This window comes from Meles meles, chromosome 10, assembly GCF_922984935.1.
Source record: "Meles meles chromosome 10, mMelMel3.1 paternal haplotype, whole genome shotgun sequence".
In the NCBI taxonomy this organism is placed as follows: Eukaryota; Metazoa; Chordata; class Mammalia; order Carnivora; family Mustelidae; genus Meles; species Meles meles.
The window spans coordinates 87,395,384-87,422,325 of record NC_060075.1 but is presented as its reverse complement, the minus strand read 5'-3'; the positions used below and the strand labels follow the sequence as shown (position 1 = coordinate 87,422,325).

The 26,942-nt window shown below is 41.0% G+C and overlaps 2 protein-coding genes across 4 annotated transcripts in view; one reads left to right on the top strand and one right to left on the bottom strand.

The window, feature by feature from the left end:
* Positions 1–11,662, top strand: part of DNAJC2 (DnaJ heat shock protein family (Hsp40) member C2) — a 34,485-nt gene extending 22,823 nt beyond the window's left edge. For both annotated transcript variants that reach the window (XM_046020766.1, XM_046020765.1), the window contains exons 6-17: positions 52–132; positions 1,025–1,090; positions 1,563–1,654; positions 1,734–1,855; positions 2,380–2,529; positions 5,552–5,640; positions 5,714–5,783; positions 7,245–7,429; positions 8,732–8,832; positions 8,938–9,045; positions 11,154–11,308; positions 11,537–11,662. In XM_046020766.1, coding sequence (XP_045876722.1) covers positions 52–132; positions 1,025–1,090; positions 1,563–1,654; positions 1,734–1,855; positions 2,380–2,529; positions 5,552–5,640; positions 5,714–5,783; positions 7,245–7,429; positions 8,732–8,832; positions 8,938–9,045; positions 11,154–11,308; positions 11,537–11,611 — 1,294 coding nt within the window. In that variant the 3' untranslated portion in view covers positions 11,612–11,662. The remainder of the gene's footprint in view (positions 1–51; positions 133–1,024; positions 1,091–1,562; positions 1,655–1,733; positions 1,856–2,379; positions 2,530–5,551; positions 5,641–5,713; positions 5,784–7,244; positions 7,430–8,731; positions 8,833–8,937; positions 9,046–11,153; positions 11,309–11,536) is intronic.
* Positions 11,663–11,854: 192 nt separating this feature from the next.
* Positions 11,855–26,716, bottom strand: PMPCB (peptidase, mitochondrial processing subunit beta). 2 transcript variants are annotated; one of them, XM_046020767.1, is made up of 13 exons: positions 26,595–26,716; positions 25,462–25,602; positions 24,030–24,116; positions 23,121–23,250; positions 18,880–19,078; positions 18,441–18,520; positions 15,796–15,908; positions 14,874–15,017; positions 13,913–14,073; positions 12,426–12,511; positions 12,261–12,349; positions 12,027–12,102; positions 11,855–11,936 (listed from the first exon to the last, which is right to left on the bottom strand). In XM_046020767.1, the coding sequence occupies exons 1-13, from the start codon at positions 26,691–26,693 to the stop codon at positions 11,872–11,874; spliced, it is 1,470 nt and encodes a 489-aa protein (XP_045876723.1). In that variant the 5' UTR covers positions 26,694–26,716; the 3' UTR covers positions 11,855–11,871. The 2 variants fall into 2 exon arrangements, 1 of the variants encoding a protein (XP_045876723.1); XR_006820511.1 differs by lacking the exon at positions 11,855–11,936 and having other exon boundaries at positions 12,261–12,371.
* Between the last annotated feature and the right edge of the window lie 226 nt (positions 26,717–26,942).

Here is a 26,942-nt window from a genome sequence, read left to right as displayed (position 1 = left end):
TGACCTTTTATACACAATTTTGAATTGAATTTTCCTCTTCTGATGTTTCAGGTGGTCAAATAAAAAAAATGTCCCTAAACTTGGTGATATGAATTCATCATTTGAAGATGTAGATGCATTTTATTCTTTCTGGTGAGTGAATACACTGTTTCTATGATGCTGTCATTTTTTAAAAAGATAATTACTCAAGAAATACTTGTTCCTTCATAAATTAATTGAAGGATAGAAGAGTCACAGAACCTTTCCTGAACAAAAGCACTCTAATCAGAAGTAATCATAAAGATTTTCACAAATGCTGTATTATCTCCTATATGATAGACTTGCATGGTTTTTAAATCTGTCTTCTAATAATCAGCAGTCCAGATGTCAAGCATACTACAGTGGTAAAAAATGAAAATTAAGGGGCCATTTGATTTCAATAAAAATAAATACATTTTCATTTGTCTTGCCAATAAAAATACTTGAATACATGAGGAAGGCAGTGTTTGTCTCTGAAACTAATTCACTAATGTGTAATAAACACAGTATTCATGGCCAGTTCATAATTACATGTGCTATATTTTCTCATTAAGTATTTGGTAAATGAAAACATGAGGTTGATATGAAACAAAAATGACCAAATTGAGCTCTACAGTTGTAGTTGCTGTTTTCCTTCAGATGATACAAATCAGAGATGCAGTAACCACTTTGAGGGTTACCTGAACACTTCAGGTGAAGGTAGGGAGACCTTTAACAAGTCCCAGGCAAGAGAGAAGACTACTAGAGGTGGCGGGGAGGTGTGATTTTAATTTAGGGGTGATGAATGTACCTTTAGATTTTCATGCCAAATTCAGTGTCCTTTAAGAAAGAGGAAGAAGATGACTTGAGCTTAGTGTTCGTCCCACCAGTGGAGGGTTGGGCTCTACTAAGACAAACTCATCCATTTGCCATTAATGTTTCTTAGAAGTTCATGCATCTGACTTAATTTTAAAAGGAAGATTTTTTTTCATTTGTTTTGGCTTAATTTTGTTTTTATCTGTGCTAGGTATAATTTTGATTCTTGGAGAGAATTTTCTTATTTAGATGAAGAAGAAAAAGAAAAAGCAGAATGGTATGTATATAAGTCACTAATAAAGGAAGATAGTTATTTGGTTCCTTGCGATGTTATATCAATATACTACACATATTTTATTAAATGTGTGTATCATTTTTTGAGTTTTTAGTAATATTTTGAGATACCATCTCACACGTTAAACTGGATGAGGCCAAATCAATATTTATGATATGCTTAAGAAATTGCCAAGAAATACAATTGTCACAAAAGCTCAATGTAGCAAGTTATTTTTCTTCTGTTTACTTAACTGGTTTTAGTTTTCCCTGTGTATGTAGGGAAATACTTTTGATATGAATATTCCCCCAAAATTAACCAAAATTAGTATTAAGTTGAATCACCCTTTAATGTTAATAGTGACCTGGCATTTTAACCTTCTCAGACATTATTTATATATAAACTTATAAAATTACATTTGTTAGTGATACTATCTCTAATCAATAATTTGTTTGCAATATTTTCTATTTTATAGTCGTGATGAGAGGAGATGGATTGAAAAGCAGAACAGAGCAACAAGGGCACAAAGAAAAAAAGAAGAAATGAACAGAATAAGAACATTAGTTGGTAAGCATAACTGGTATTTTTTAAAAGGTTCTTTAAATATTGGAAGTTGAAAAAGTTAACTTTTTTTTTTTGTTGTTAGACAACGCGTACAGCTGTGATCCCAGAATAAAAAAATTTAAGGAAGAAGAAAAAGCCAAGAAAGAAGCAGAAAAGAAAGCAAAAGCAGAAGCAAAACGGAAGGAGCAAGAAGCTAAAGAAAAAGTAAGATGATGAAGCTGGATTTTAAGTGTTCATAAAATCTTTAATCCTCAGATATTTAAAAAGCCATAATGCTGAGGGGCACCTGGCTGGCTTAGTTGGTTAAACATCCCACTTATGATCTCAGGTCATGAGTTCAAGCCCTGTTGGACTCTACATTGGGCATGGAGCCTACTTAAAATACAAACAAACAACTATAACCTTAGAGAATTAGGTGCTACATGAATCTTGATAAATTGGTACAATTGATACTTATAGGCATATTCCTTGAAACAAATTTTTATTAAGCAAAAACATGTCTTATATATTCCTTTAATATTGTCTTTATTTCTAGTGTGCCTATTTTACATTTCTAAAAATGTAGACTGTGCCAGCTGCTTTTCTCAATTCAGCCTCAGTCTTCAATAAGTTGACATGTCATCTTTTTTCCTAATTTATTTAAAGGTTGAATTTTTTTTGAGTAAGATTATAGACATTTAGAAATCCTAGTTTTCTTATTAAAATGATTTTATTTTCCGTTACTAAAGCAAAGACAAGCTGAATTAGAAGCTGCTCGGTTAGCTAAAGAGAAGGAAGAGGAGGAAGTTAGACAACAAGCATTACTGGCAAAGAAGGAAAAAGATATCCAGAAAAAAGCCATTAAGAAGGAAAGGCAAAAACTTCGAAACTCATGCAAGGTACGTCAGGCTGTGATTGAACCAACACTAAGTAACAAATCCAATTGCTGATTAAACTTAAGAATATTTCCCTTATTATACTCTGCAAATATAATTAAACTCTCATATACATTTTATCTCATTTAAACATCTTAAATGCTTTCAAATTCACTTTTTAAAAATTTCACATGTGCATATTTCAGTGTGCAACTGTGGTAATTGGGTTTGTTTTTTTACATAAACATCATACTATTTTCAAACCTAAAAGAAAAACAAAAAAAACTTGCTCAGTATTCTAATAATCTCTTTGATTATCACCAGAATGTCTTTGTATGGTTGGTTTATTCAAATTAGGATCTAAATAGGATTATTCCAAAGGCTTTAGTTGTGTGTCTCCCAGTTGTGTCTGTAAAGACCCCCCCGACACACACCATCTCTTCCCTTTCTCTCATTACCATTCATTTCTTGAAAAGTCAGATCATTTGTTCTGATAATGTCCCATAGTTTGGTTCTGGCTGGTTCCTTCCTCAATGGTGTAAAATCAGTATTTATCTTAGAAGAAGTTATTTTCGAAGTTGAACTTGGTTTCTTTTTAAGGATCTGAAAGGTTTCATTTTTATCGAAATGGATATCATTTGGGGGAGTACTCGTAGTTTGCATTCAGATAGTGTTCACTGAAAAATACTGACCAAAAAATCCCAGAAGCATTCAAGTGTAGTTTTGTTCAAGAGCTGTTGTTAACATTTAAAGTTGGCAGAGTCAGGGACCAGTATTGTTCTTACCAAATAGCACTGAATGAATAAATGAACTGCCAAGCTGTAGGGAGAGATGGCCATGCAGTGTTGTATACTGTACTGTTGAGTTAAATCCAGCGAATATGGAAATGCTTACTCTATGTGGAAACATTCTCTTCCATGTCACTGTCCAGAGGCCCTATTAGACATCATAGATATATTTTAATGTATGCCATCCTGAACTTTCAGTTAATGTAATTGAAGTTAACCTGCCCCATCAGCAGGCTTTGAAAGAAATTGAACCAAAATACGAGCACAGGTAATCACTTCAGGCTTTTGGTCAGCAAAAAGAAATAAAATAGAAAAAATGAAGTATTTTCCTCAGATTTCACCCAGAAAATTGTTTTGAGAAGGATGCATTTTATCATGGTGGTAAGGAGTTCAGGCTGAGAGCAAGCCACCTGGGTCTGAAGTCATTCTGCATTAGGCACTTAATGTCTGTGGGCCCCCAGGAGGTTACTTCAACCACTTTGTCCCTCGGTTTCCTCACCTACACAGTAGCTGAAATAGGACCTATTAATCGAATTGTGAAGTTTAAATGAGAGCATTCACATGCAGTACTCTTGGCATGTAGTGAGGAATCTGCAGAAACTTAGTTAAAATTGAATCGTTCTCTTAGAGTTGATGCATAGATGAGGTAAACGTTCTGGCATTAGGCAACTGTTTTATTGCTTCTTTCCAGGATGAGTTGACTTACTCATTTATCAGCCATCTGGTGAGCTCTTACTACATTCCAGGTAGTTATGATTGATGTAGCTATAATGATATGGTCCTTGCCTTCCAGAAATCTGGTTAACGGTGGAGAATTAAAAGTAAACACTTCAAGACAAGTACTAGGAAGAAAGTACAAAAAGGTAGTCAAGGAAGGCTTTCTGGATCTGGTAGGATTTGGCCAGTTGAAGCAGCGTATCATGAGATCCGAGACGAGAGAGGTCAGGGAGCACAGAAGGGCGCAGAGGTCCAGGGAAGCGCCGTGTAACAAGCCAGAGGCAGCTGAAGAGGTGAGGAGCCGGGTCCTGAAGGACGATACAGGTCTTGCTAGTTCCTGTCTACCGCTGGCTGGCTGGTTTGGTCAGGACGCTGAGAGATGAGCAGAGACAGAGACAGTTGGGGGTCTTTTGCCATGATCCGCGTGAGAGAGAGTGTTGTGCCTTTACCTCAGAGAGGGTGGGAATAGGAAAGGTGGAGGAAGTGAACCAGTATTTGGGAGGTAGCATAGGCTGCTGCTGGTGAGGCACTGATCGTATGTTGGAGGTGGGAGATTGCCATGTGTCCTGCTTTCCTGCATGGAGTGCTGGGTGCATGATGGTCTAATTCATGAAATAGAAAACAAAGAAGGAAAAGGCTGAAGGAAGTGATGAGTTCTGTTTATTGCCATTTCCACCTGTTCCAGCCGACGTCAGTGTAGGGCATGTTGAGCACATTGAGATGCTCAGATGGAATTTCTGAGCGGGTGGTTGGCGGCACAAGCCTGGAGTTCAAGAGTGGGATCACTAAAGTCTTCTCTGTCTCAGTGCCACCAGGAACCATGTGAGTAGCTCACCCAGGAGAGAGGGGTTTAGGAGGGGGGAGGATGCAAACACCCTAGTTAAGGTACTGATAGAGGAAGAGGAGCCTGGGAAGGGGTGACCCAGACAGGTAAAAAGAAGGTCAGTAGTGCTTCTGGATGCTAGGGAAGGTCAACAGTAAAAGCAGCATTGGGACCTTAGTGAGAGCCAGACTGCATGAATTAAGGAAGCATTAAGGTCATTAATTAATGTCTCCATTAAGGAATGGGAGACATTGAGCACAATCTTCAGTTAATCATAATTTTTCTAGTACTTCTTGTCCCTTAACACATTACATTATCTTTAATTTCACATTTAAGATTTCTAGCAAATTTTACAGTTCAGCACAAAGAATAGCCCAACAGAGAGAATTTTGAGTCGTCACACAGAATTTTTTGATTCTTAGGTGGTTCTGTGGCGATCATTCTGACTTTTATAACATCTAGTGATCTTCCACACCATCACCTTTTTTCTATCATCTATTTCTATTTTTGCCATCCTCTTAGTAATGGTAATGGCAGTGGCTTTTTTATTGATTAGCTGGCCGGGGAGAGCTTTGGGAGGATGGTTGTTAGTGGTCAGAAGGCTGTAAGTTCACCTCAGGAATCTCTTGAGAACTCAGATGTTTTGCAGTTGTGTTTATGGACATATTCTTTAGTATCAGTGGAAAAAAGATGAAAATGTTTGTGTTTGTGCTTCTAGACCTGGAATCACTTCTCTGACAATGAGGCAGAGCGGGTTAAAATGATGGAAGAAGTGGAAAAACTTTGTGATCGGCTTGAACTAGCAAGGTATAACTATAGGAGTGCTACTGAAGTCTTGTCTTGGGCTTCGGATGAAGTTTCATCCCCTTTTTTCCTTTAGCTTGCAGTGCTTGAATGAGACACTCACATCATCCACAAAAGAAGTAGGGAAGGCTGCTCTGGAAAAACAGGTAATAGAACACATCACTTCTACCTTTATGTAGCATTTAATTCTGCTTATAGTGTTGCTTTCACCTCAGTATTTCCCCACCTAACGTGTAAGTTATGAATAAGGGCAAAGAATCTCATTTCTCTTTGTGTCCGCCAGTATGTTTTGCTGTTAATAAGTGGTGGTGTTATTTTAAATTGGAGTCAGTCTGTAAAGTTGTTACCATGTATATAGTGTTTGAACTTGGGTATCTATAGCACATTTATCATAGTTTGTTCAAAATCACTGTTAGAAAAGATAATTGTTTTGGCTATTCCTTGAGCATCTTTATAGGATAGTAACATTTGGAACCAGAAGAAATCCTTGTTCTGTCTAGTGTACACCTTTTTACAGATGAGGAAACCAGCCCAGAAATTCAATTCAGTGTAACAAGTGTTGGTGCCTGCAGTGTATAGCAATATATAGCCTAGGTAGTTCGGAGAAATTCCTCATGGTGTTGCTGCCTCAGAGGAGTTCAGGAAGTTATGCTGAAGAGAAAAGGCCTGAGGACCAAAAGATGGAGGGTCTGGAAGTCGCCAGTACAGGACAGAGTGGCCAGGGAAAGCTCAGTGAAGGCTGTGAGCCAGCCTTGAAGGATGGACGGTGCCAAGGGGCACAGGTCAGGGGAAAGCATGAACCCTAACACATAGGTAGGAGCAGCAGGGGGGGAAGTGGGAGATGAAAATGGTTAGGAAAAGTAGAGCCCAATGAAGCAGGTTTTTAATACTGTGATGACTATTCTCCATTACTGCAATGTTTGAGGAGCAAAGGGTTAATGTACTTTCAATCTGGTATTTGCTGGCAGGATGTACCAGATAAGTGTGGTTAGCTGTAAGACTCTGACTGGAAGGACTTGGGCTGTGAGGGGTGATGGGAGTCACTGGAATCTCTGATTCTGGGTGACTGGTTCCGAGGGGTGGGGGTGGGGGAATGGGTAGTCACAGATGAGCCCTAGAGAGCTGTTGACAGGAGAGGAGCTACAAGGCCAAGTAAAGGTTTTTTTCTGCTTTGTGCATGTTTAAAGGTAGACTGGAAGTAACACTGTGAAGGATGGAACACAGATAAAACACTGGCCACTTTCTATACCTTTACCTTTTTTAGAGTGGATATGAGCTTAGAGCTTTGAAATGGCCCTTATGGGCGAACAACCCGGTGACCATAGACTCGACAAGTCGTGTCCAAGGCAAATAGAAGCCACAGGACATGAATGCAAGGCAGGGGCGAATGAGGGTGGTCCTTGGTGTCTCCGGCGGAGCTGTGCAGCCTGGAGGCCAGAGTGAGGCACAGCCAGAATGAAAACCTGATGGCCATTTTCGGCGTTGGCCTGGGAGGCGTGTAGGGCATTGTTGGGAGGATACTGAGAAGTGAGAACCACAGAGCCCCGCCAGAAAGGGAGTGTAGCAAGATGTTTGAAGTCCTTGACTTACCCGTGGTATTTGTGTAGATAGAAGAAATAAATGAGCAAATCAGAAAAGAGAAAGAGGAAGCTGAGGCTCGAATGCGCCAGGCATCCAAGAATGCAGAGAAATCAACTGGTGGAAGTGGAAATGGCAGTAAAAACTGGTCAGAAGATGATCTGCAATTACTGATTAAAGCTGTGAACCTCTTCCCTGCTGGAACAAATTCAAGGTACTGGTTTTAACGAAACTTTTTAAGATTTTATTTATTCACGGCGCGCCTGGGTGACTCAGTGGGTTAAGCCTCTGCCTTTGGCTCAGGTCATGATCTTGGGGTCCTGGGATTGAGCTCCGCATTGGGCTCTGCTCAGCGGGGAGCCTGCTTCTGCCCCTCTCTCTGCCTACCTGTGATCTCTGTCAAGTAAATAAGACCTTAAAAAAAACAGGATTTTATTTATTCATGAGAGAGAGCACAAGCAGAGGGAGAGGGAGAAGTAGGATTCCTGCTTAGCAGGGAGCCTGACAGACGTGGGGCTCAATCCCAGGACTGTGGGACCATGACCTGAGCTGAAAGCAGATGCTTAACCACCTAAGCCACCCAGGCGCCCTTAATGAAACTTCTCTTGAGCACATTCTAGAGCCTAGGAAAAACACAGACAATACCCAAACAGCCTTGGTTACAGCAGAAACTTCAGGGTTATGCCTGAGTCTAAACTCACTCCTTCTGGATTCAGTGCCACAGTAGAAAGTGTGAAAAGCAGAGTGCATTTTGAGTCTGTAGGATTTTGCAGTTTATACCAACACATATACAAGAGGATGCTTCACTAATTTCTCAGGAAATTAAAGACTATGACACCTAAACCTTGACTCTCAATGTTGGCTTACTCCATCCTGGCTTATCCTGGGGACTAGGTCAGGTTCCAGGGATTCTTAGTCTTTTTTAAGATTTTACTTATTTATCTGACAGAGAAAGAGATCACAAGTAAGCAGAGAGGCAGGCACGGGGGTGGGGGTGGAGGGAAGCAGGCTCCCCACTGAGCAGAGAGCCTGATGCGGGGCTCAATCCCAGGACCCCAAGACCACGATCGGAGCCTAAGGCAGAGGCCCAACCCATGGAGCCAGCCAGGCGCCCCAGAGTTTCTCTTAGTCTTAATCCTCCTTTCTTGATTCCTACCTCAAACGAGAACTGATTGCAAAGTCTGAGTTTAGAACTCGGAAGATGCTTTCAAGATCCAGCTTCCCTCTTTCTATAGATGAGGAAACTAAGGCTCTTTGCAGAATTTCTTTTTGTGTGGTCTTATTACTCTTGGTTTGTACACAGAAATCAGTAAGGTTTTTATAGACTTGAAACCAACATTAGTTTAAACATATGAAAAGCAAAAAAAGCTCTAGTCCAGGTAATAGTAATGAGACCACCACTTTAGAGCTAATTCTGTAGATATTCTGGCTAATCCCTATGTATTACAAATGGAAGGATCATTCTAACTTTTATTGGGACATTTTATTCTCTAACTTATCATATTGTGGTCTCTAGATGGGAAGTTATCGCTAATTACATGAACATACACTCTTCTTCCGGAGTCAAGAGAACTGCCAAAGATGTTATTGGCAAAGCGAAGAGTCTTCAGAAACTTGGTGAGCAAATCAATTTCTTTGCTACCTTGAATACAATTTTTAACATCTGTGCAATTTGATAAAAGACTAAATGAGATGATCTGTAATATATTTTTCATTTTGCAGACCCTCATCAAAAAGATGATATAAACAAAAAGGCATTTGATAAATTTAAAAAAGAACATGGAGTGGTGCCTCAAGCAGACAATGCAACACCTTCAGAGAGATTTGAAGGTAATTAAATCGTTTTTTCTTTAGAAAAGGCTAGCCATGTACTCCCACTGTGATAGACCAAACCTAGGGTCTGTGTTCAGAATAACTGGAAAAGGGGTGCCTGGGTGGCTCAGTCATTGGGCATCTGTCTTTGGCTCAGGTCATGATCCCAGGATCCTGGGATCGAGCCCCACATCTGGCTCCCTGCTCAATAGGGAGCCTGCTTCTCCCTCTCCCTATGTATCTACCCCCGCTTATGTTCCCACTCTCTCTCTCAAATAAAATCTTCTTTAAAAAAACAAACAAACAAAAAAACTGGAAAATAAGAGCATTTTGCAGACCAGAAGGTAGAAAGGAAGCATTTTCTAGGATGTAGATTGACCTCACCTGACACCACTGAAAATTGCAGCTCCTCCATTTCAGGTGCATTAGGGGAGGGGCTGGGTTCCTTTGTTGACTTGATTTTACAAATCAGTAGTGAAGGATATTGGACCAGTTGAAATTTGAATGAGTTTTACAGACTAGCTAATGGTATTTAATCAAGGTTAACTTCCTGATTTTGAAAAATGTAATTACATCCTTGTTTTTAAGGAAAAATGAAGTTTAAAAGGAATAAAGGGCATCATGTCCACAACTTACATGGTTCAGAATAAATTAGGGTGGTAAATGTGTAAAGAGAAAGCAAGCGTGGTAAAAATGTTCAGACTTGGGCAATCTTGGGAGCATGTACGGGGATTCTTTATTTCAAAATAAAGCTTAGTTAAAACCTGTTAGGGTTTGTCTTGGGTGTTCTTCCCTGGACCAGTGCCTTTCAGACTGTAAACTGTGATCCATAGAAAATATCAGAGAGCATTACACCTCTTACTACTTAAGTGGGTATCACTTGTAAAACTTTTGTCCATGTATAATGTGCATTTAGGTACAAACTTTTTTTCTGTGAATGGCTGACCAAAGAAGGTGAGAACTTTTCTCACCTTGATACCTTGTGAGCCACCATCTCTTCTCCCTAAACTAATCTCGGGATATGCTTTCCAAATCAGTTCCAAATACGTGTTTCGGGATTAACTACTTCTGTCTGATAACTATCCCTGTCCCCAGAGTCCCACTTTTCCTGTATTTTTAACCTGGTTTATTATCCCAAAATTTCAGTATGAAAGTATTAAAGAGGCTTATGCTATAAAGAGCCTAAAATCATACTGTGGTTGCAAAAATGGGGGGGTAGGGTTTTTTGGGGGGTGTTTTTTTTTTGGTCTAGGCTGGGCATTATTTAGGCTCTTCTAAGGTAAGTAACAAAGGGAAGTTCCAGGGCACTTCTGAAGGGGTTGGTTTTCCTGTTCCCTATGTCCTCCGTCTTTTTTCCAAGAGAGGAAATGAATCAATCCATGGTGTTAAATGTTGGCCTGAGACCAGTGAAAGGGAATTCCACTCAGGGCTTTCTGCAATTTAAAAGCCGACTTCAGCTGTTTACCCATTTAGTATTTTTGTTTTCCCACAGAAGTGTGATGTGTAATACTTACATTACACATCACATTATTTACTTCCTCCTAAGGGGGAGGACCTACATTTGTGTCTGATAGGTATGTGAAAGGTCTTGTCAAGCACCAAGGGATTAGTTTAATAGAGGTTCTTACTAGCATTCGCGCCGCAAGAATTTAGTGGATGGGTGTGTCGAAAATGGCACAGAGCAACACAGACTCTCATGCACCTAGAGCACTGAACCCTTAGGCACTTGGCTTAATTATGCCAGACTCTTTCGTCCAGTGTAAAAGAGAATGTTTTTCAGGGTCTTATCCACCTAAAAGTTTGGGGTTTTTTCCAACCAACTAGTCTGGTGAGTATAGTAGATTTTTAAGAGACCAGCAATACAAGGCAGATATTTCTGACTATGCTTAAAAAAAAAAAAATGACGAGGTATTTTGGGGGTGAGTTATCTTAAAAGCTTCTCTCATTTAGTACTTTAGAGGTTTTCATGTGTGTTCAGTGAAACACATGAAGTTGGTTCAGAATCCCCACAGATCTGAATGGCTACTTATCAAGATATCTATGCACCAAAACTCACTTGGGAGGGTGCTGCAACAGAATTTTCTGTCAGGCTAAGATATTTCAAATAGAAATTTTTCTTAAAACAGGTCCATGTACAGATTTCACCCCTTGGACGACGGAAGAACAGAAGCTTTTGGAACAAGCTTTAAAAACATACCCAGTAAATACACCTGAAAGGTGGGAGAAAATAGCAGAAGCGGTGCCTGGCCGCACAAAGAAGGACTGCATGAAGCGATACAAGGTGATGGAAGTTCTAGAACTTAGGAGTCCATCAGCATTTCAACTCTATTGTAAAGAAATGACAAACCTTAGCAGCTTTCTGGCTCTGGCAGTTGGGGCAAATTGCCTTGGCACTGGTGTCTTAATGACAGATTTCCCCAGCCTGGCTTATGTCCTCGCACCAGAGCCAGGCTGAGGGCAGGCTGCCAGTGCTGCGGGCCTCTTCGCTAACCCCTCTCTCCCTTCCTAGGAACTCGTCGAGATGGTAAAAGCAAAGAAAGCTGCTCAAGAGCAAGTGCTGAATGCAAGTAGAGCCAAGAAATGACTTCTGACAATCTTTGTTGTGTGTGCATTTTTATAATAAAACAAACTATTGTACAAATTTTCATTCTCAAAATTGCATTGCTAATTTCAGAGTGGGCTGATCTGCCGTGGTCTTACCCTCACAAAGTCCGACGCAGTGATTCATTCGAATTTCCAGGTACATACGTTTTTATTTTTTTCTTTAGGGACTGGTAGCTTAAAACTTGCGGATCTGTTAACGTTATAAATACACATGCTCAAAATATTTTGAGTAGGAGCATTTTAATCACGAAGCCAGCACATGTTCCTGTGAATTTGGTTAAACTCTGGCAGCTGTTCAATGGGACCTAAGGAAGAAAAGAAGATAGGAAGGTAAAACTGAGTAAAAGACAAGTACTTGGGCACATTGTGCGTGAGAGAAAAGGAGCCGGGCTTACCGACGGCAGCAAGAGCTGGACTCTTAGTATGAATGTATTTGGTGCACACTTCTTGAATCGTCTCAGCATTTACAGCCTGAAATAGAGAAGATACCAGCATTCAGAGCTCTGTGTCATTAAGACAGTCTATACCCAGAACGTCTTTAGAATTTAAACAGGGATTTGTGATACATATTTTCAGCTTTTTAACGGGAACTTTTACACAAGCACCCATAGTGTCAAAAGACTACTTACATTAATTCTTGCTTCAAGCTCAGGGATTGGAATTCTTCTGTTGTAACATAACATCTGCCTACCAATATCTTCACAGATTGGGGTAGAACCTGTTTAAAAGGGAAGGAAAAACTACTGGAATACAGATCAACCCTATGAGAGTAAAATTTAGGTCTTTATTCTTACCATCAAGCTGCAACAACATGTTTGTTTTCAGGAGATTTTTGGCTCGTGCAACTTCACTTTCAGTTATACTTGTACAGAGTCGCATCCTGAAACCAGTGGGAAAAATCAAAATGTCAAGTAGTTTGAAAAGGTTATGTGCTTTTTGACTTAAGATATGATGCTATATATTCTATGTACTGCACCAAAACATACAAGAATTAGGACTCCAGCTTATTGGAAAGTTGAAATTTTTTTTTTTAAAGATTTTATTTACTTATTTGACAGCGAGAGGTCATAATAGACAGAGAGGCAGGCAGAGAGAGAGAGAGAGGGAAGCAGGCTCCCCGCTGAGCAGAGAGCCCAATGCGGGACTCGATCCCAGGACCCCGAGATCATGACCCGAGCTGAAGGCAGCGGCTTAACCCACCCAGGCGCCCGGAAAGTTGAAATTTTAATGAGCCTTGTAGCTATGCAAAAGCTAAAAAGTCACTGACTCTTTATTCTCCTGGTATTGTTAATTTCTCAAAAATAGTATGATTACAGATAAAGGCTCACTCCAACATGAAAGCAGGCTGACTGCATCTTGAGAAATGCTTTACCAATCCCTGTGTTAGGATCGAATACGCTAGTGGACTGGTCTGGAGGCCAGATTTCTCAAAAGAATCCCAGCGGAATCTAACTTAAGCCTACTAATCAACACCGCCCAGCTGATGAGACTGAGAGACCTATAAGCCATTTAAGAATGGAAGAGGGCGCCTGGGTGGCTCAGTGGGTTAAGCCTCTCTCTTCAGCTCAGGTCATGATCTCAGGGTCCTGGAATCGAGCCTCGAGCCCTACATCGGGCTCTCTGCTCAGCAGGGATCCTGCTTCCCCCCCTCTCTCTGCCTGTCTCTGCCCACTTGTGATCTGTCAAATCAGTAAGGTCTTAAAAAGAAAAAAAGAATGGTGGAGGAGAGGAAGCAGAGCTAAGGATGGTTTCCCAACAGCATGGGCCTTTCTGCCTGTCTCAAGGCACCAGTTCTGAGTAAAACAATACAAGTTTCTTTTAGCAATGGCAACTTCACATTCATTGCCATACCACCACCTTTCCAAGCCAGATAACCTGTAGAGATACCTTCCAAACAAACTTTTAGGATTGTCTTTCTGAAGTAATCTGCTTCTTAAAAGACTAAGAATTTCCTATAGGATAAAATCAGCTAGGGGCACCTGGGTGGCTCAATTGGTTGGGCGACTGCCTTTGGCTTGGGTCATGATGATTGAGTCCTGCACCAGGCTACCTGCTCCATGGGGAGTCTGCTTCTCCCTCTGACCTTCTCCCCTCTCACTCTCGCTCTCAAATAAATTTTTTAAAAAAAGCTTCACATTAGACTTTAAAAACATGGGAACTGCTACTCTTCAGTCTTGTTCTCTTGATTAAATGCTAACATCATTATCAAAACCAATCACCAACCATGTGAGGAGGAAACTAGTTTGAAAATGTGAATTATAAGCAAGACTTATTTTCTCACCATTCTTCTTGAACAACATGTAGCATGTCGGCAATGGTGGCCGGTTCACAAACCATATAGATTCCCCACAATCCTGTATCCGTGTAGGAAGTGTTGAAGGACTGGAAGCTGTGACAGAGGTTGCCATGGCAGGTGAGCTGGGCCAGCTTGCTGGAGAGATTCTGTAAGGGAAAACACTGTCCAAGAGAACTGGAGGCATACATGCCTAAACTACAAAAAGAAACATGAGTTCTGTGGCAAACAGTGAACGCCACAATGGGCAGAGTTTTAATCTAGCAACATCTCAAAAAATTAAAATCAAGGAGACTAAAAACCATACTTCTCACCCAGAGAAATGCATGATGTAAAAGCAGTGAAACCTGTGCTAACACAGCTGCAGCATTCTGCTAGAATAATTCACTCCTGTCATCGGCCCCATCTGTAGGGCTCTTGGCTGTGTGTACTTAAAGATTTGAAATTCTACTGCGTGTGAAGCCGAAGATAGTTACACAAAGTGTATTTTGTTGAAATCTTTGAGTACAAACATACTTTGTATTTTGAATTTCAGACAGAAAAGTTACAAAAATAGTAAAAGGAATTCCCTTTATCCAAATTCACTAAGAACCATTACTTTACCATGTTTCTTTCATCATTCTCTTTAAAAAAAATTTTCAGCTGTTTGAGAGTACACTGAAAGATCTGATGCATTTTACCCGTAAATGCTTTGTGTACACTTCTGAAAAACAAGGAAATTAACCTCTGTACAATCATTAAAACTAGATTAATGTAGATATGGTACTATTAGTGAATTCTAACCTTACTCAAACTTTGCTACTTATCCAACTTAAAAACTAGGGCACCCACACAAAAAAATTTTTTCTGGCCCAGGATGCAATCCAGGATCAGTTTATATTTTAAGTCCATTCACAGTAGAGTTTCACCTTCTCATTTATTATGGAAAACTATTTTTTAAATCACTTACCATTCCTCCTCCAAAAGAGCGATCCCAGTTGCCAATCAGTGTGTTTGCAACCATCAGACAGATCGTATCTGGATGTGCCCACCCAACGGCCTCGACAGCTACTGCAATATGCGCCAAAGGCATCTTGTCATCCCTCACTCGTATCTAGTTAAGACAAAACACAACTCTGGTTAAGACTGCCATCATGTAATGGGCTTAACATGAAAGAGGGTTTAATCATGCCACATTACAATGAACAGTCTAATGTGGAAAAATCTCTTTTGAGTTCTGGAAAGAAAATTTCACCAGAAGATCTTTTGAAATAATTGAAATACTACAGACATAGCCATTAGATGATTACCTGGTCAAAAAGAATTAGATTTTTTCACTGGCAGAGATCAGTAGTATTCTAATACTGACATAACAAGCTTATTCTTGTGCCACGGATGCTACACGGTTCCATGCAGCTGCTAGCCCTCTCCAGGAACTCCTCTGAGCGGCCTCCCTAATGCGGCGAAGGAAGCCGCTGATGAGCTGAAGGCTACAGCTGGCAAGCAGCCGGCTGTCTGCAAGTCCTGTCTCTTAACAGCTACTCCCAGAAATGTACTGTAAGCAGAATTTAACCTAATGTGAAAGTCAAAATTTGGGGCATTTGAAAAATACACTTCATACCTCAAAATATATAAATGGGCATAGTGTTAAGGAAAAAGCACAAAAAGAGCAAATTATGACATTCCCCTCAAAACCGTGCTTCCTTAGGAAAGAGAGAAGTGATTAAGTAATGTGGAATGTAAGTCCATCCTCTTCCCCTTTTCTTTCCATTTAAGCCTCTCATTTCTTCCATTTTACTCCTGTTCGAAATAAGCACATTTTGTACACTCATTCACAAACACAACACAAGAAGCCCACAGGGCTAAGGACTAGCTAAGGAGGCTTGCCCTACCTCACTTCCTGTGAATTTGCAGGGAGGCAGAGCTGGTATTTCTCCTTTGTGTGTGGACAAAGAGTCACCAAAATGAAACTTTGCTAACTCAAGCAGTTCATCATGGGAAACTCCTAAATTGAAGGAAAATATTTCATATATGTAGTAGCAGCACAATCTAAGGCAGACAACTACCTGCCAAACTTTGTTTTACAGTAAAGCTCCAGGTAGAATGCGGTAAAAGCCATTACAGAGTAAGCCCACACCACACGCTTTCTCCCTGCTGTTACAAGGTTTGGCGCTGCACAGCTCTCAGTCTGTAGAACAATTAACAGTTTTCAGCAACAAATTCACAGCTAAGGATAATAAGACAGCTTGAAAATATCACATTCTGTACAGAATCATGTTATATTACTAAAAGTCCTAGAATGCAAATTAGCAAAATCACTTTTCAGTACATTTTAAGTAGAAAAGAATGTAAATGTGATATAAGCTTTGTTGTCTGAGCTCTGCTACCAGAATTCAGGAACAAAATAATGTCACCTAAACTTCTGAATAAATCCGTAGTTAACCAAACATTCACTGTTGGCCATCTAAAACCTAAGAATTCTATATATATGACTGTTGGAACTCATGACCCAAAGAGATTCGGTGAAGGATAAACACAAACTCAGAAAACAAATTTAGACATGTGGCAAGTGCTTAAAAAAATATCCCCATGAAGGTTCTTTATATGAAACCTTTCTTTAGAATGTAAAAGCACAACTTACACCCGTATTTCCCAAACAAATCTGTGGCATAAAACAAGACCAGGCCCCGAGTGCCTGTTTTCAGAAGCACTGTGTAGGACAGCCGCTTTGGCTATCAATCCAGAGGGTGATGGAACAACAGGAAGGGCCTAATGTTCCAAGAATGACAAGGAGAGTGAAAAACCATGGACATGCACATAGTTCTCAGCACCTGACACCACCAACTCCCACTGTTCTGACTTCACCTACGGCCCTCCTGACTGGACACTGCAGATACTCGGTTCCTACTCCCAAACCTCTGCGTATCCTTATCCAAAAGGCCAGGAGCCAGTAATTTTTTTTTTTTAAACGAAGCTAGGTTTGTCTTTTTCATTGAATAAGAAGCCATTGCTTGGGGTGCCTGGGTGGTTCAGTGGGTTAAAGCCTCTGCCTTCGGCTCAGGTCATGATCTCAGGGTCCTGGGATCAAGCCCCACATCGGGCTCTCTGATCAGCAGGGAGCCTGCTTCTCCCTCTCTCTCTGCCTGACTCTCTGCCTATGGGAGATCTCTGTCAAATAAATAAATAAAATCTTAAAAAAAAAAAAAAGCCATTGCCTATAAGGCTCATCATCACTTAATGTATCAAAAAGATAAAATGCTAATTAACATAGGACAGGCCACTAATTGTAAGATGTCCCAACTTCAGCAATATCAAAATGTACCTATGGGAACTACGATGAAATCCATGGTGTCCATATGCCACCAATAGCAGAGACATCCCAGACAGCGTGGTGGCTGAGGCCTCCTCTCACTAGGTCTTCCTGTTTCCCAGGCAGTTTCAAATGCGGAACCCCCAGTCAGCACCAGCCATTTTAGAAACAATGTTCCTCAAGAGAATCTCAGCACACTGCCTGGTGTGCAAAGGTAACCTGATTTAGTGTCAGAGGCCAATGATTAACCTGTTAGACTTAACCCCTATGTTTATTTTCTCCATTATTCCCATGTAACTACTCAGAATTCTATTCAGAGCAACCAGAATTTTAATTTACTGTCATTTCTGAAGAGAGAAAAATTAAGTCTATACAAAAGAACACCATCTATCTCTGCTTTACCCTAAAAAAAACACAGAAAACAAACCTGGAAACCAAAAGTGTACTGTTTGCCTAAATTCAGACTGCCAGGAAATCTAGCAGAATCTACTGGGAATTTTCTTTCATTCACTGGCTTCAAACGTGTCCCCAAGGAAGCCTTGTCCTGATGCCACCTGCATGTTTCGATTCCCATTAAACACTCTCAATGGTTCCCTATATACTTCCCCTTCTCAGTACTTAGCTCTACTGAATGAATAAACAAAGAATGAACCAACATAACATACTCATTTCATGCCTGGCCAAGAATGAAGTTGGTTCTCAAAAAATAATTTAAAATCAAGAGATTTCCAGGGGCGCCTGGGTGGCTCAGTGGGTTGGGCCTCTCTGCCTTCGACTCGGGTCATGGTCTCAGGGTCCTGGAATCGAGCCCTACATTGGCTCTCTGCTCAGCAGGGAGCCTGCCTCCCTCCCCCTCTCTCTGCCTACTTGTGATCTCTGTCAAGTAATAAATAAAATCTTTAAAAAAAAAAAAATTCCCAAAGTATAGTACACTGTCTCCCAAATGTCATCATCACCCAGTCATTCACCCAGTCATTTAACCCCTTTCCTTGCAAAGTAAATACCAATCTGTGTGTACACTTATGTAAGTTTTTCTATTAAAAAAAGTCTACTCAAGAAAAGACAGAGGAAAAGTCTATTTCCAGTGCTGTACATTCCCCTTAAACAGTGTATGAAACAATTTGCTCAGTAAATAATAAATTCCAGGACATGTCCCAGCAGGACCAAACTAATAACCACAACACTCTACGACTGCGTTTAAACAGATAGAGATGGAAATCCACGAACCTCCAGCAGCAGCAAGTACTATTCTTGGCCCCTTATAATGTGTGGTTATATAATCCACCAAGTCCTTCCGATTTATAGATCTGTAAATGAAGTGAGAAAAGCAATATAAAAGGAAACTAAAAAGCACAGATCTTCATGTAACATACCTGACACTAAACTGGACCTTAAAGGCTCTAAGTTAAGTGTAGTTAGAAATGGAATATAAGCAACAAGTATCAAAACAATTCCAACTTTTTTATATCAAGAAAAAAGCTGACGACACTGTTACTTGTTATGTCTATAATAGGCATGGGCCCAGGCACCTGGGAGTTAGGTGGGGCTAAAATGTAGCCAACCACAACTTTATGTGAATTACTAGGGAGGAAAAAAATTACATTTTGAAACACACTTTTTGAATGTTCCCCCCCACCACCAAAAAAATCTTGAGAATTATACCTACTTGATATTTTCAGTTGGTCCCAAAATTGTCCGTCCAAGTGCAGTATTTTGATAAGCTGTGGCATGAAGATAATCAAAAACAACTTCCTGTAAATTGGTTTCAACTTCCTGCATCTCTCTAAGGATTACACCACGCTCACGTTCAATCTCTGCTTCTCCCAATGTGCTGTTTTGTATTATATCAGCAAGAATTTCTACAGCTAATTGAAAATAAAACAAGAAGAAACACTAAAAATCTTAATATTCAAGATTAAGATTTATTACACTAGCATCAGAAACCATGACACAGCACCATTCAAATTTGACTAAATGATTAAACTAGGGAGAAACAAACTTTTCTATACATTCAATATACCTAAAAAGACAATATTAAAATTAAAAATATAAAATATAAACCTCTGTAGTACCCAAGAACTTGAGGGAAATTCCTACATTTGTCAAAGATCCCCACAATACTTGTAATGACTCTACCACTTCAGACAAGCCATAGAATCTGCACCTGAGTGTATATTGTTCTGTATGAAAATTACAAAGTAGAAAATTATCTGCAGTAGAACATCTAGGTACCTACACAGGATTCATAGCACCCAAGTATTTGCTACCTGGTTCCCACAGCAGTGAGGCTGTTACATAAAGAAGGCAAGAAACAGCATAACCTAAAATATGCCCCCAAAGAACCACTCACAGAATTAGTGTCTTCTCAAATATCCTTCCCCACTTAACTTAATCCCAGTGTCTGTTTCCATGCATTTGATCCATGTGGGCAATAGTCTCACCATTAGCAAAATCACTGATAAATCATGATCTAACAAAGGTTAACATGAAGAAAAGGCTAGGTATCCCGAAAGGTTAAAAGTGACCCTTCGGAAAAACTGATGAAGCCCTCAAATATTTATCTAAGAATGACCCTAATTTGCAAAAAGCCAAAAGTGAACACAAGGACATCCTACTATGCTGTTACGTAATTTTATCAGAAAAATTACTTCTCCCAAAAGGAAAAACCTAATCTACTCTTCAAGAATTAGTACATAGTTGTGGGGCGCCTGGGTGGCTCAGCCGGTTAAAGCCTCTGCCTTCAGCTCAGGTCATGATCCCAGGGTCCTGGGATCGAGCCCCGCATCGGGCTCTCTGCTTGGCTGGGAGCCTGCTTCCTCCTCTCTCTCTCTCTGCCTGCCTCTCTGCCTACTTGTAATCTCTATCTGTCAAATAAATAAATCTTAAAAAAAAAAAAAAAAAAAGAATTAGTACATAGTTGCAATCACAATCTAAATTTTAATAAATATGAAACATTTATAATCTCTAATTTCATTTTTTTTCCTTTACTGCAAACTTTTGTTCCTCGTTTTACCTTCACTCTAAGGGTCCTTGTCTCAGCAGCAATTATGTTACATTCCAACTATAATCAGTTACCGCTTGTCTGCCCAACATGACAAAAAAGACTGCTAGGCCCAAGCAAGCTGGGCAGTGATAATGACCAAAGAGAAAAAATTATCTGTAAGACCATATAAAACCATCTTGATCATGACGGTCCAGAGGTCATGATGGTGATTGGTGATGAACAGTCCAAAGACACAGGAGGACAAGGAATCCTGTGTGAAGGCTCTCCTTATATGGGACTGGTAGTCTAGACTGCGATGTGCTCAAGTGCGAGATCATATTTCCTAGAGTTTGTTTTAATCAGAATCTTTTAAATGTATATTTAATATTCTGTGTGTTAGTACAGTAGTACCTGTATTTAATTTGTAAATATACCTATACTGAGGGCTAATCATGTCACTTACCAATAAGGCTGGGTAATCATAAACATTGGAGACTGCTAGTCTGACATCACGTTATTACTTCATACGCCAGGCTTCACGCAACTGAAGGGACAAAAACCTCAAGCAACCCCCTGAAAGAGAGCTGCTTCCAAGAGCACTTCCACTGTGGATTCCTCAAGGAGCTTCCGGGCTTTGCCACTGCCACTGGCAGAGGCTCTGTCCTTCCCAACCTAAAGCCAGGAGGAAAAAAATGGTCTTCTACCTTGTCTTATCCTTTCTCTAATCATTTTTTGTGTGTATGGTTTTGGGTTTTGTTTTTTTTTTTTTTTTTTTTGCTTTCCCTGCATTTTCCTGTGTAAAAAAAAGGAGAGGGATGAGCTAAACAACCCCTTAAAGTGCCTGGCCTACCCTCTGTTCTTGGTCCCTAACTAGTCCTGGGGTAAAACAGTTCAAGGAAATCATTAAGAACCTTACCAATGTTTTTTGCAATTCAAACCAACACACCCTCTTGTCATTTTCACTGGTTGTAATGCAAGTTAGACTACCGTGTTATAAAATTTTTATTTACTTGCAGGTGGCAGGTTGTTGTTGTATAGAATGGGGAATTAAAAAAAAAAAAATGCTCCTAGGGGCACCTGGGTGACTCAGTGGGTTAAACCCCTGCCTTTGGCTCAGGTCAAGGTCTCAGGGTCCTGGGATCGAGCCCCATATCAGGCTCTCACCTCAGTGGGAAGCCTGCTTCCTCCTCTCTCTCTGCCTGCCTCTCTGCCTAGTTGTGATTTCTCTCTGTCAAAAAAATGCTCCTAATAACCAGAACAATTACACAAGAAAATGAAATAAGTATCCGAATTTGAAACAAGCAAAACCATCACTATTTGCAGGTAACACATTATACAAAGAAAACCCTAAAGACTCCATCAAAAAAACTTCAGAATCAATCAAGTAAAGTTGCAAGATACACAAAGTACAAAAATCTGTTGCATTTCTACACACTAATAATGAACTAGCAGAAACTAAGAAAACAATCCCATTTACAACTGCATCAAAAATATCTCAGATTAAACTTACAAAGGAGGTAAAAAGACAAACTCTGAAAACTACAAGACATTAAGGAAAGAAACTGAAGATGACAAAAGTAAATGGAAAGAAAGCTCTTCCATCCTCATGGATTAGAAGAATATTAAAATGTCCATTACTACCCAAAGCCATCTACAGGTTCAATGCAATCCCTATCAAAATTCCAGTGGTATTTTTCACAGAATTAGAACAATCCTAAAATTTGTATGAAACGACAAAAAATCCCAAACAGCCAAAGCAATCCTGAGAAAGAACAGAGCTGGAGACATCACACTCCCTCACTTCGGATTATATTACAAAGCTACAGTATTCAAAACAGGATGGTATTGGCATAAAAAGATACACCTAGATGACTATAACAGAACAGAGAACCCAGAAATAAACCCACACATGAACAGTCAATTAATTTACAACAGAACCGAGAATATGCAATGGGAAAGGGCAGTCTCTGCAATCAATGCTGCTGGGAAGTGTGGGCAGCCACACGCAAAAGCATGACACTACCACTATCTTGGGGCTCAGTTGGTTAAGCAATTCTGGGCTCAAGCCCGCTCCGGGCTCGGTGGGGAGCCGCCTCCTCCCTCTCCCTCTGCCTGCCACTCCCCCTGCTTGTATGCTCACTCGCTCTGTCAAATAAATTTTTAAAATCTTTTAAAAAGAAGAGAAAAGAAACTACCACTATCTTACACAATATACAAAAATTCACTAAAAATGGCTTAACGGCTTGAATGTAAGATCTGAAAAAATGGAATTCCTAGAAGAAAACATAGGCAGTAAAGTACCTTGGCACAGGTCTTAGTAATGATTTTAACTGACACCAAAAGCAATAAAATAAAAAATAAACAAGTGGGACAACATCACACTAAAAAGCTCCTGCACAGCAAAGGAAATCATCAACAGGCTGCAAAGGCATTAAAAATGTTTCACTATAGGGGCGCCTGGATGGCTCAGTGGGTTGAGCCGCTGCCTTCGGCTCAGGTCATGATCTCAGGGTCCTGGGATCGAGTCCCGCATCGGGCTCTCTGCTCGCAGGGAGCCTGCTTCTCTCTCTGCCTGCCTCTCTGTCTACTTGTGATCTCTCTCTGTCAAATAAATAAATAAATAAAAATTTAAAAAAAATTAAAAAAAAAAATGTTTCACTATATACATGATGGTCTGGAGAATGTATTTTTGAATCAAGTGTTAGGGCCTGGTTTGTACAAGTCTTGCAGCTTCCAACTATTTGATACCATTTGTCATATTCACAGAAAAAAATAAAAATAGGTGTCCTCTCACCCAGAGTTTGGTTCATTTTTTCACATTTCTGAGGATTCCAACACTTCCACAACAGACATAGTAAAAACAGTACCAGATTATTTTTGAACTTGTGAAAATTACCTATCTGCACTATACATAATAATAGTACCTCTTGGAAGATCTTTAGAGAATGCTTTGGCATAATACACCGTCTGCTCTCTGGAGGTATAAGCATTGAGATGAGCACCCATGTTTTCAATCTCAAGTTCCAGATCTAACTGGGATCTCTTTTTGGTGCCCTGAAACAAAAAAGAAGAAAAAGAAAATTATGATGCCTTCCTTTATCTCTCATTTTTCTAAACACTTCAGACAATGAATATGAGGATGTAAGCAATGTCAGTTTCATGCAAGGACCAAATCTGATTTCTAATGTGCACCGGGCCTCAAAAACACTGGTATACTTTGATGACACTTATATCCTAAGAAAAAATCCTTGTTTCAACTCTACAAAGCAACTTTCAGTAACTATTTCAGATTAAAAGATTAAATAAATAAACTATACTACTGGGGTCACTTGGGTGGCTCAGTCGGTTGACTGTCCAACTTGATTTCGGCTCAGGTCATGATCTCCGGGTCCTGAGATCAAGCCCTGTGTGGGGCTCTGCACTCAGTGGGGAGTCTGCTGGAGATTCTCTCTCCCTCCCCCTCCCACATGTGCATGCACACATGCACACTCTCTCTCAAATAAATACATCTTTAGGGGCGCCTGGGTGGCTCGGTGGGTTAAAGCCTCTGCCTTTGGCTCGGGTCATGAATCCAGGATCCTGGGATCAAGCCCCGCATCAGGCTCTCTGCTCGGCGGGGAGCCTGCCTCCCCTTCTCTCTCTCTGCCTACTTGTGATCTCTGTCTGACCTAAAAAAAAATTTAAATAAGTCTTTAAAATATAAATAAATATATATATATATATATATACACACACACACACACCTACTTTAATAGTTCTCCTTGCCCTAGAATGAGAATTTGTGCTTAATGCCTCTTAAAGAAAATGTATTTTTATAAAGTCTTACAACTTGCCTTGAAAGCCATATGCTCCAAAAAGTGAGCTGTGCCATTATTCTTCTCATTTTCATAGCGACTTCCAGCATCAATCCAGAGCCCAACCTTAATGTAATCAAAGAAAAATTAAATAAAACATCATTTTTTTTTTCTTTTGGGGGAATGGAACTGGACAGAGGGGGCAATTTCCTTCTTTTCCACAAAAGCTTTCCAATCCTAACACTAGTTTTCTTGACTTCGGTGGATTGACAACACATTCCTATGAACTATGAGATTTAAAGATTTTGGTCATTGAGCTACTGCTGGGTGCTAAAGCATCTACTTGCCAGTTTCACAGAGGACCCAGATTTTTAGCCCAACTTGTTGGTATAGCCGATTAACAACTACAGTATAAAGAACATTAGAGATTGCCAGAAAATCTAGGTTCAAATCCTGGCTCTGTCATGTATTAGCAGTGTGACCTTGGACAAAACCATTTACGTTTTCTGAACTTGCCCCTCAACTGGGTGTGATGGTGTGTACTACAAAGATTTTTTATTTATGGGGCGCCTGGGTGGCTCAGTGGTTTAAGCCGCTGCCTTCGGCTCAGGTCGTGATCTCGGGGTCCTGGGATCGAGTCCCACGTCGGGCTCTCTGCACTGAAGGGAGCCTGCTTCCCTCTCACTCTCTCTGCCTGCCTCTCTGCCTACTTGTGATCTCTCTCTGTCTGTCAAAATTAATAAATAAAATCTTTAAAAAAAAAAAAAAGATTTTTTATTTATTTATTTTTTTGACAGAGAGAGGTGTCACAAGTAGGCAGAGAAGCAGGCAGAGAGAGAGGGAGAAACAGGCTCCCCACTGAGCAGAGAGCCCGATGCGGGGCTCGATCCCAGGACCCTGAGATCATGACCTGAGCCGAAGGCAGAGGCTTAAACCACAGAGCCACCCAGGTGCCCCAGATTTTAAAGATCAAGTAAGCCAACCTATGTAAGAACAGCACAGAGTAGCCTAAGAGAATGTAGTTCCTTCACTCTCAACAACACTGCTAACAATAACACAATAATAGACGATCAGAACCAGGTGCAGACCCTTAAACAAGGTACACATTCACTTGCTATGAAAGCATCACTAGAAGATTCACAAATGAGAGTCATCTGTCAAAGTAAAGTGCGTGCCACCGTTTTTCAACCATCACCACCCAATAAAAAGCTGAGATTAAAATCAACAATCGGGGCACCTGGGTGACTCAGTTGGTTAAGCAATCGCCTTCGGTTTAGGTCATGATCCTGGAGTCCAGAGCCCAGCAGGGAGTCTGCTTCTCCCTCTGACCTTCCCTCCTCATGTTCTCTATCTCTCATTCTCTCTCTCTCTCAAATAAATAAAATCTTTAAAAAATAAAATAAAATGAAATCAACAATTGGCTCTCTTCTAATGAGGGGTCACCTAAACAATGGTTGCTGGAATTACTTACTGTGCATGTTGAAATGCCAGAGTCTTCAGAGGCCACCCTGAGTCCGTTGTCCAAACGCGATACTCTGGTTTCAGGAACATTCAGAACCACCTGCGTAGCAGCCTGTGTACTTCGCAATCTGTTCCCTCCAAAGTATAATGACTGGTTGGGGGTGAAGCGGTGGGAGAGAGGAAGCAAAACACATCACTATTCTGATATTAAATGTTGGTTACACAGAGTCTCTATCCCAGTCTCTTTCCTCAATTTTTGTTCCACTGGGACCCAGCCCTTTGCCTGGCTTAGGAACCTGGCTCAACCAGCCTGAAGGCCAGCAGCAGGCCTACAAACATGCCCTTCCCTTAAGGAAAGCAAACAGTTTTTATCATTATCCAGAGAGAAACCACTTTTGTTTCAGTACCTCTCCTAGACATGTTTAATATTATAGAGGAAACGAGGGGAGTGGGGCGAGAAAAGGAGAGAAAAATGTAAAAATACCTATATACAACACAAAAATGAGATTTAGGATTTCTGTTCAAGGAAAAAGCAGAAAGTTTTGGAAAAGGTATACAGTGAAGATAGGAAGGAGGGCAGATGCTCAAGATACACTCTGGCTGGTTTGTTTGCTGACTATGGACTACTCGCCTGCTGTGGTTTTTCTTTTCCTTTAGACACACGTGAAAGTCCCACATACCCTGGAGAAAGCTAGAGGTTCTCGTGAGAAAAACACACATCCTGACAAAACTTTCTTTCGGCTACACCGGGGTTCGCAGAAAGCACAGCTGGGGAGGAGCTCAGTCCTCGGCAAAAAGAGAGCTCTGTTCTCACTTTTTAATTTCGCCCAATTTGTAACCACCGCACGCACTCTTTATGACCCCTGGCAACTGGGGGGAGGGCCGGCAACCAGTGTCATCCCACACTTTTCTAGCAGGTCACGCGCGGTGGGTGACCAAGGTCAGCTCATTCCCGGCGGAAGTGAGCACCACAATCTCAGGCTGCGGGGGCCGACCCGCAGTGGAGGTGCGGGGCATCGACCTCACCGCTGGGCCGGCGCGCATGACTCAGGGCTGCAGCGCGGGGTCCCGAGGGAAGGGCCCGGCCCGCTTCCGGGCGGCACCCAAGTGGAGAGGAGTGGAGAGAAGTGGAGAGAAGCTCACCCTCCTGGCAGCGCCTCCAACCAGAAGTCTCTCCGTGAAACCCCAAAGCCGCCGCCGCACCGCGGGGAACATCACCCCTCGGACTGCCGTCGCCGCCATCTCTGCTCCAGACTGGGCGGAGGATGTGCTTCCGGGTCGTGACCCGAGGTCCTAGAGGAGAAGGCGGACTCCGCCTTGTGGCCATAATAGGAATAACACTCTAAAGCGGTCCTGGAAGGAAGGGAGCTGGGCTTGGTGCTGAGCAAACGGCCCCAAATAACATCAATTAGGGAGGGAGTCTGTAGGAGGTCAAGTATTATCAGTTACTTAGATCGCTTGTGGCGTGTGAAGTTGAGATGTGGAGGAGTT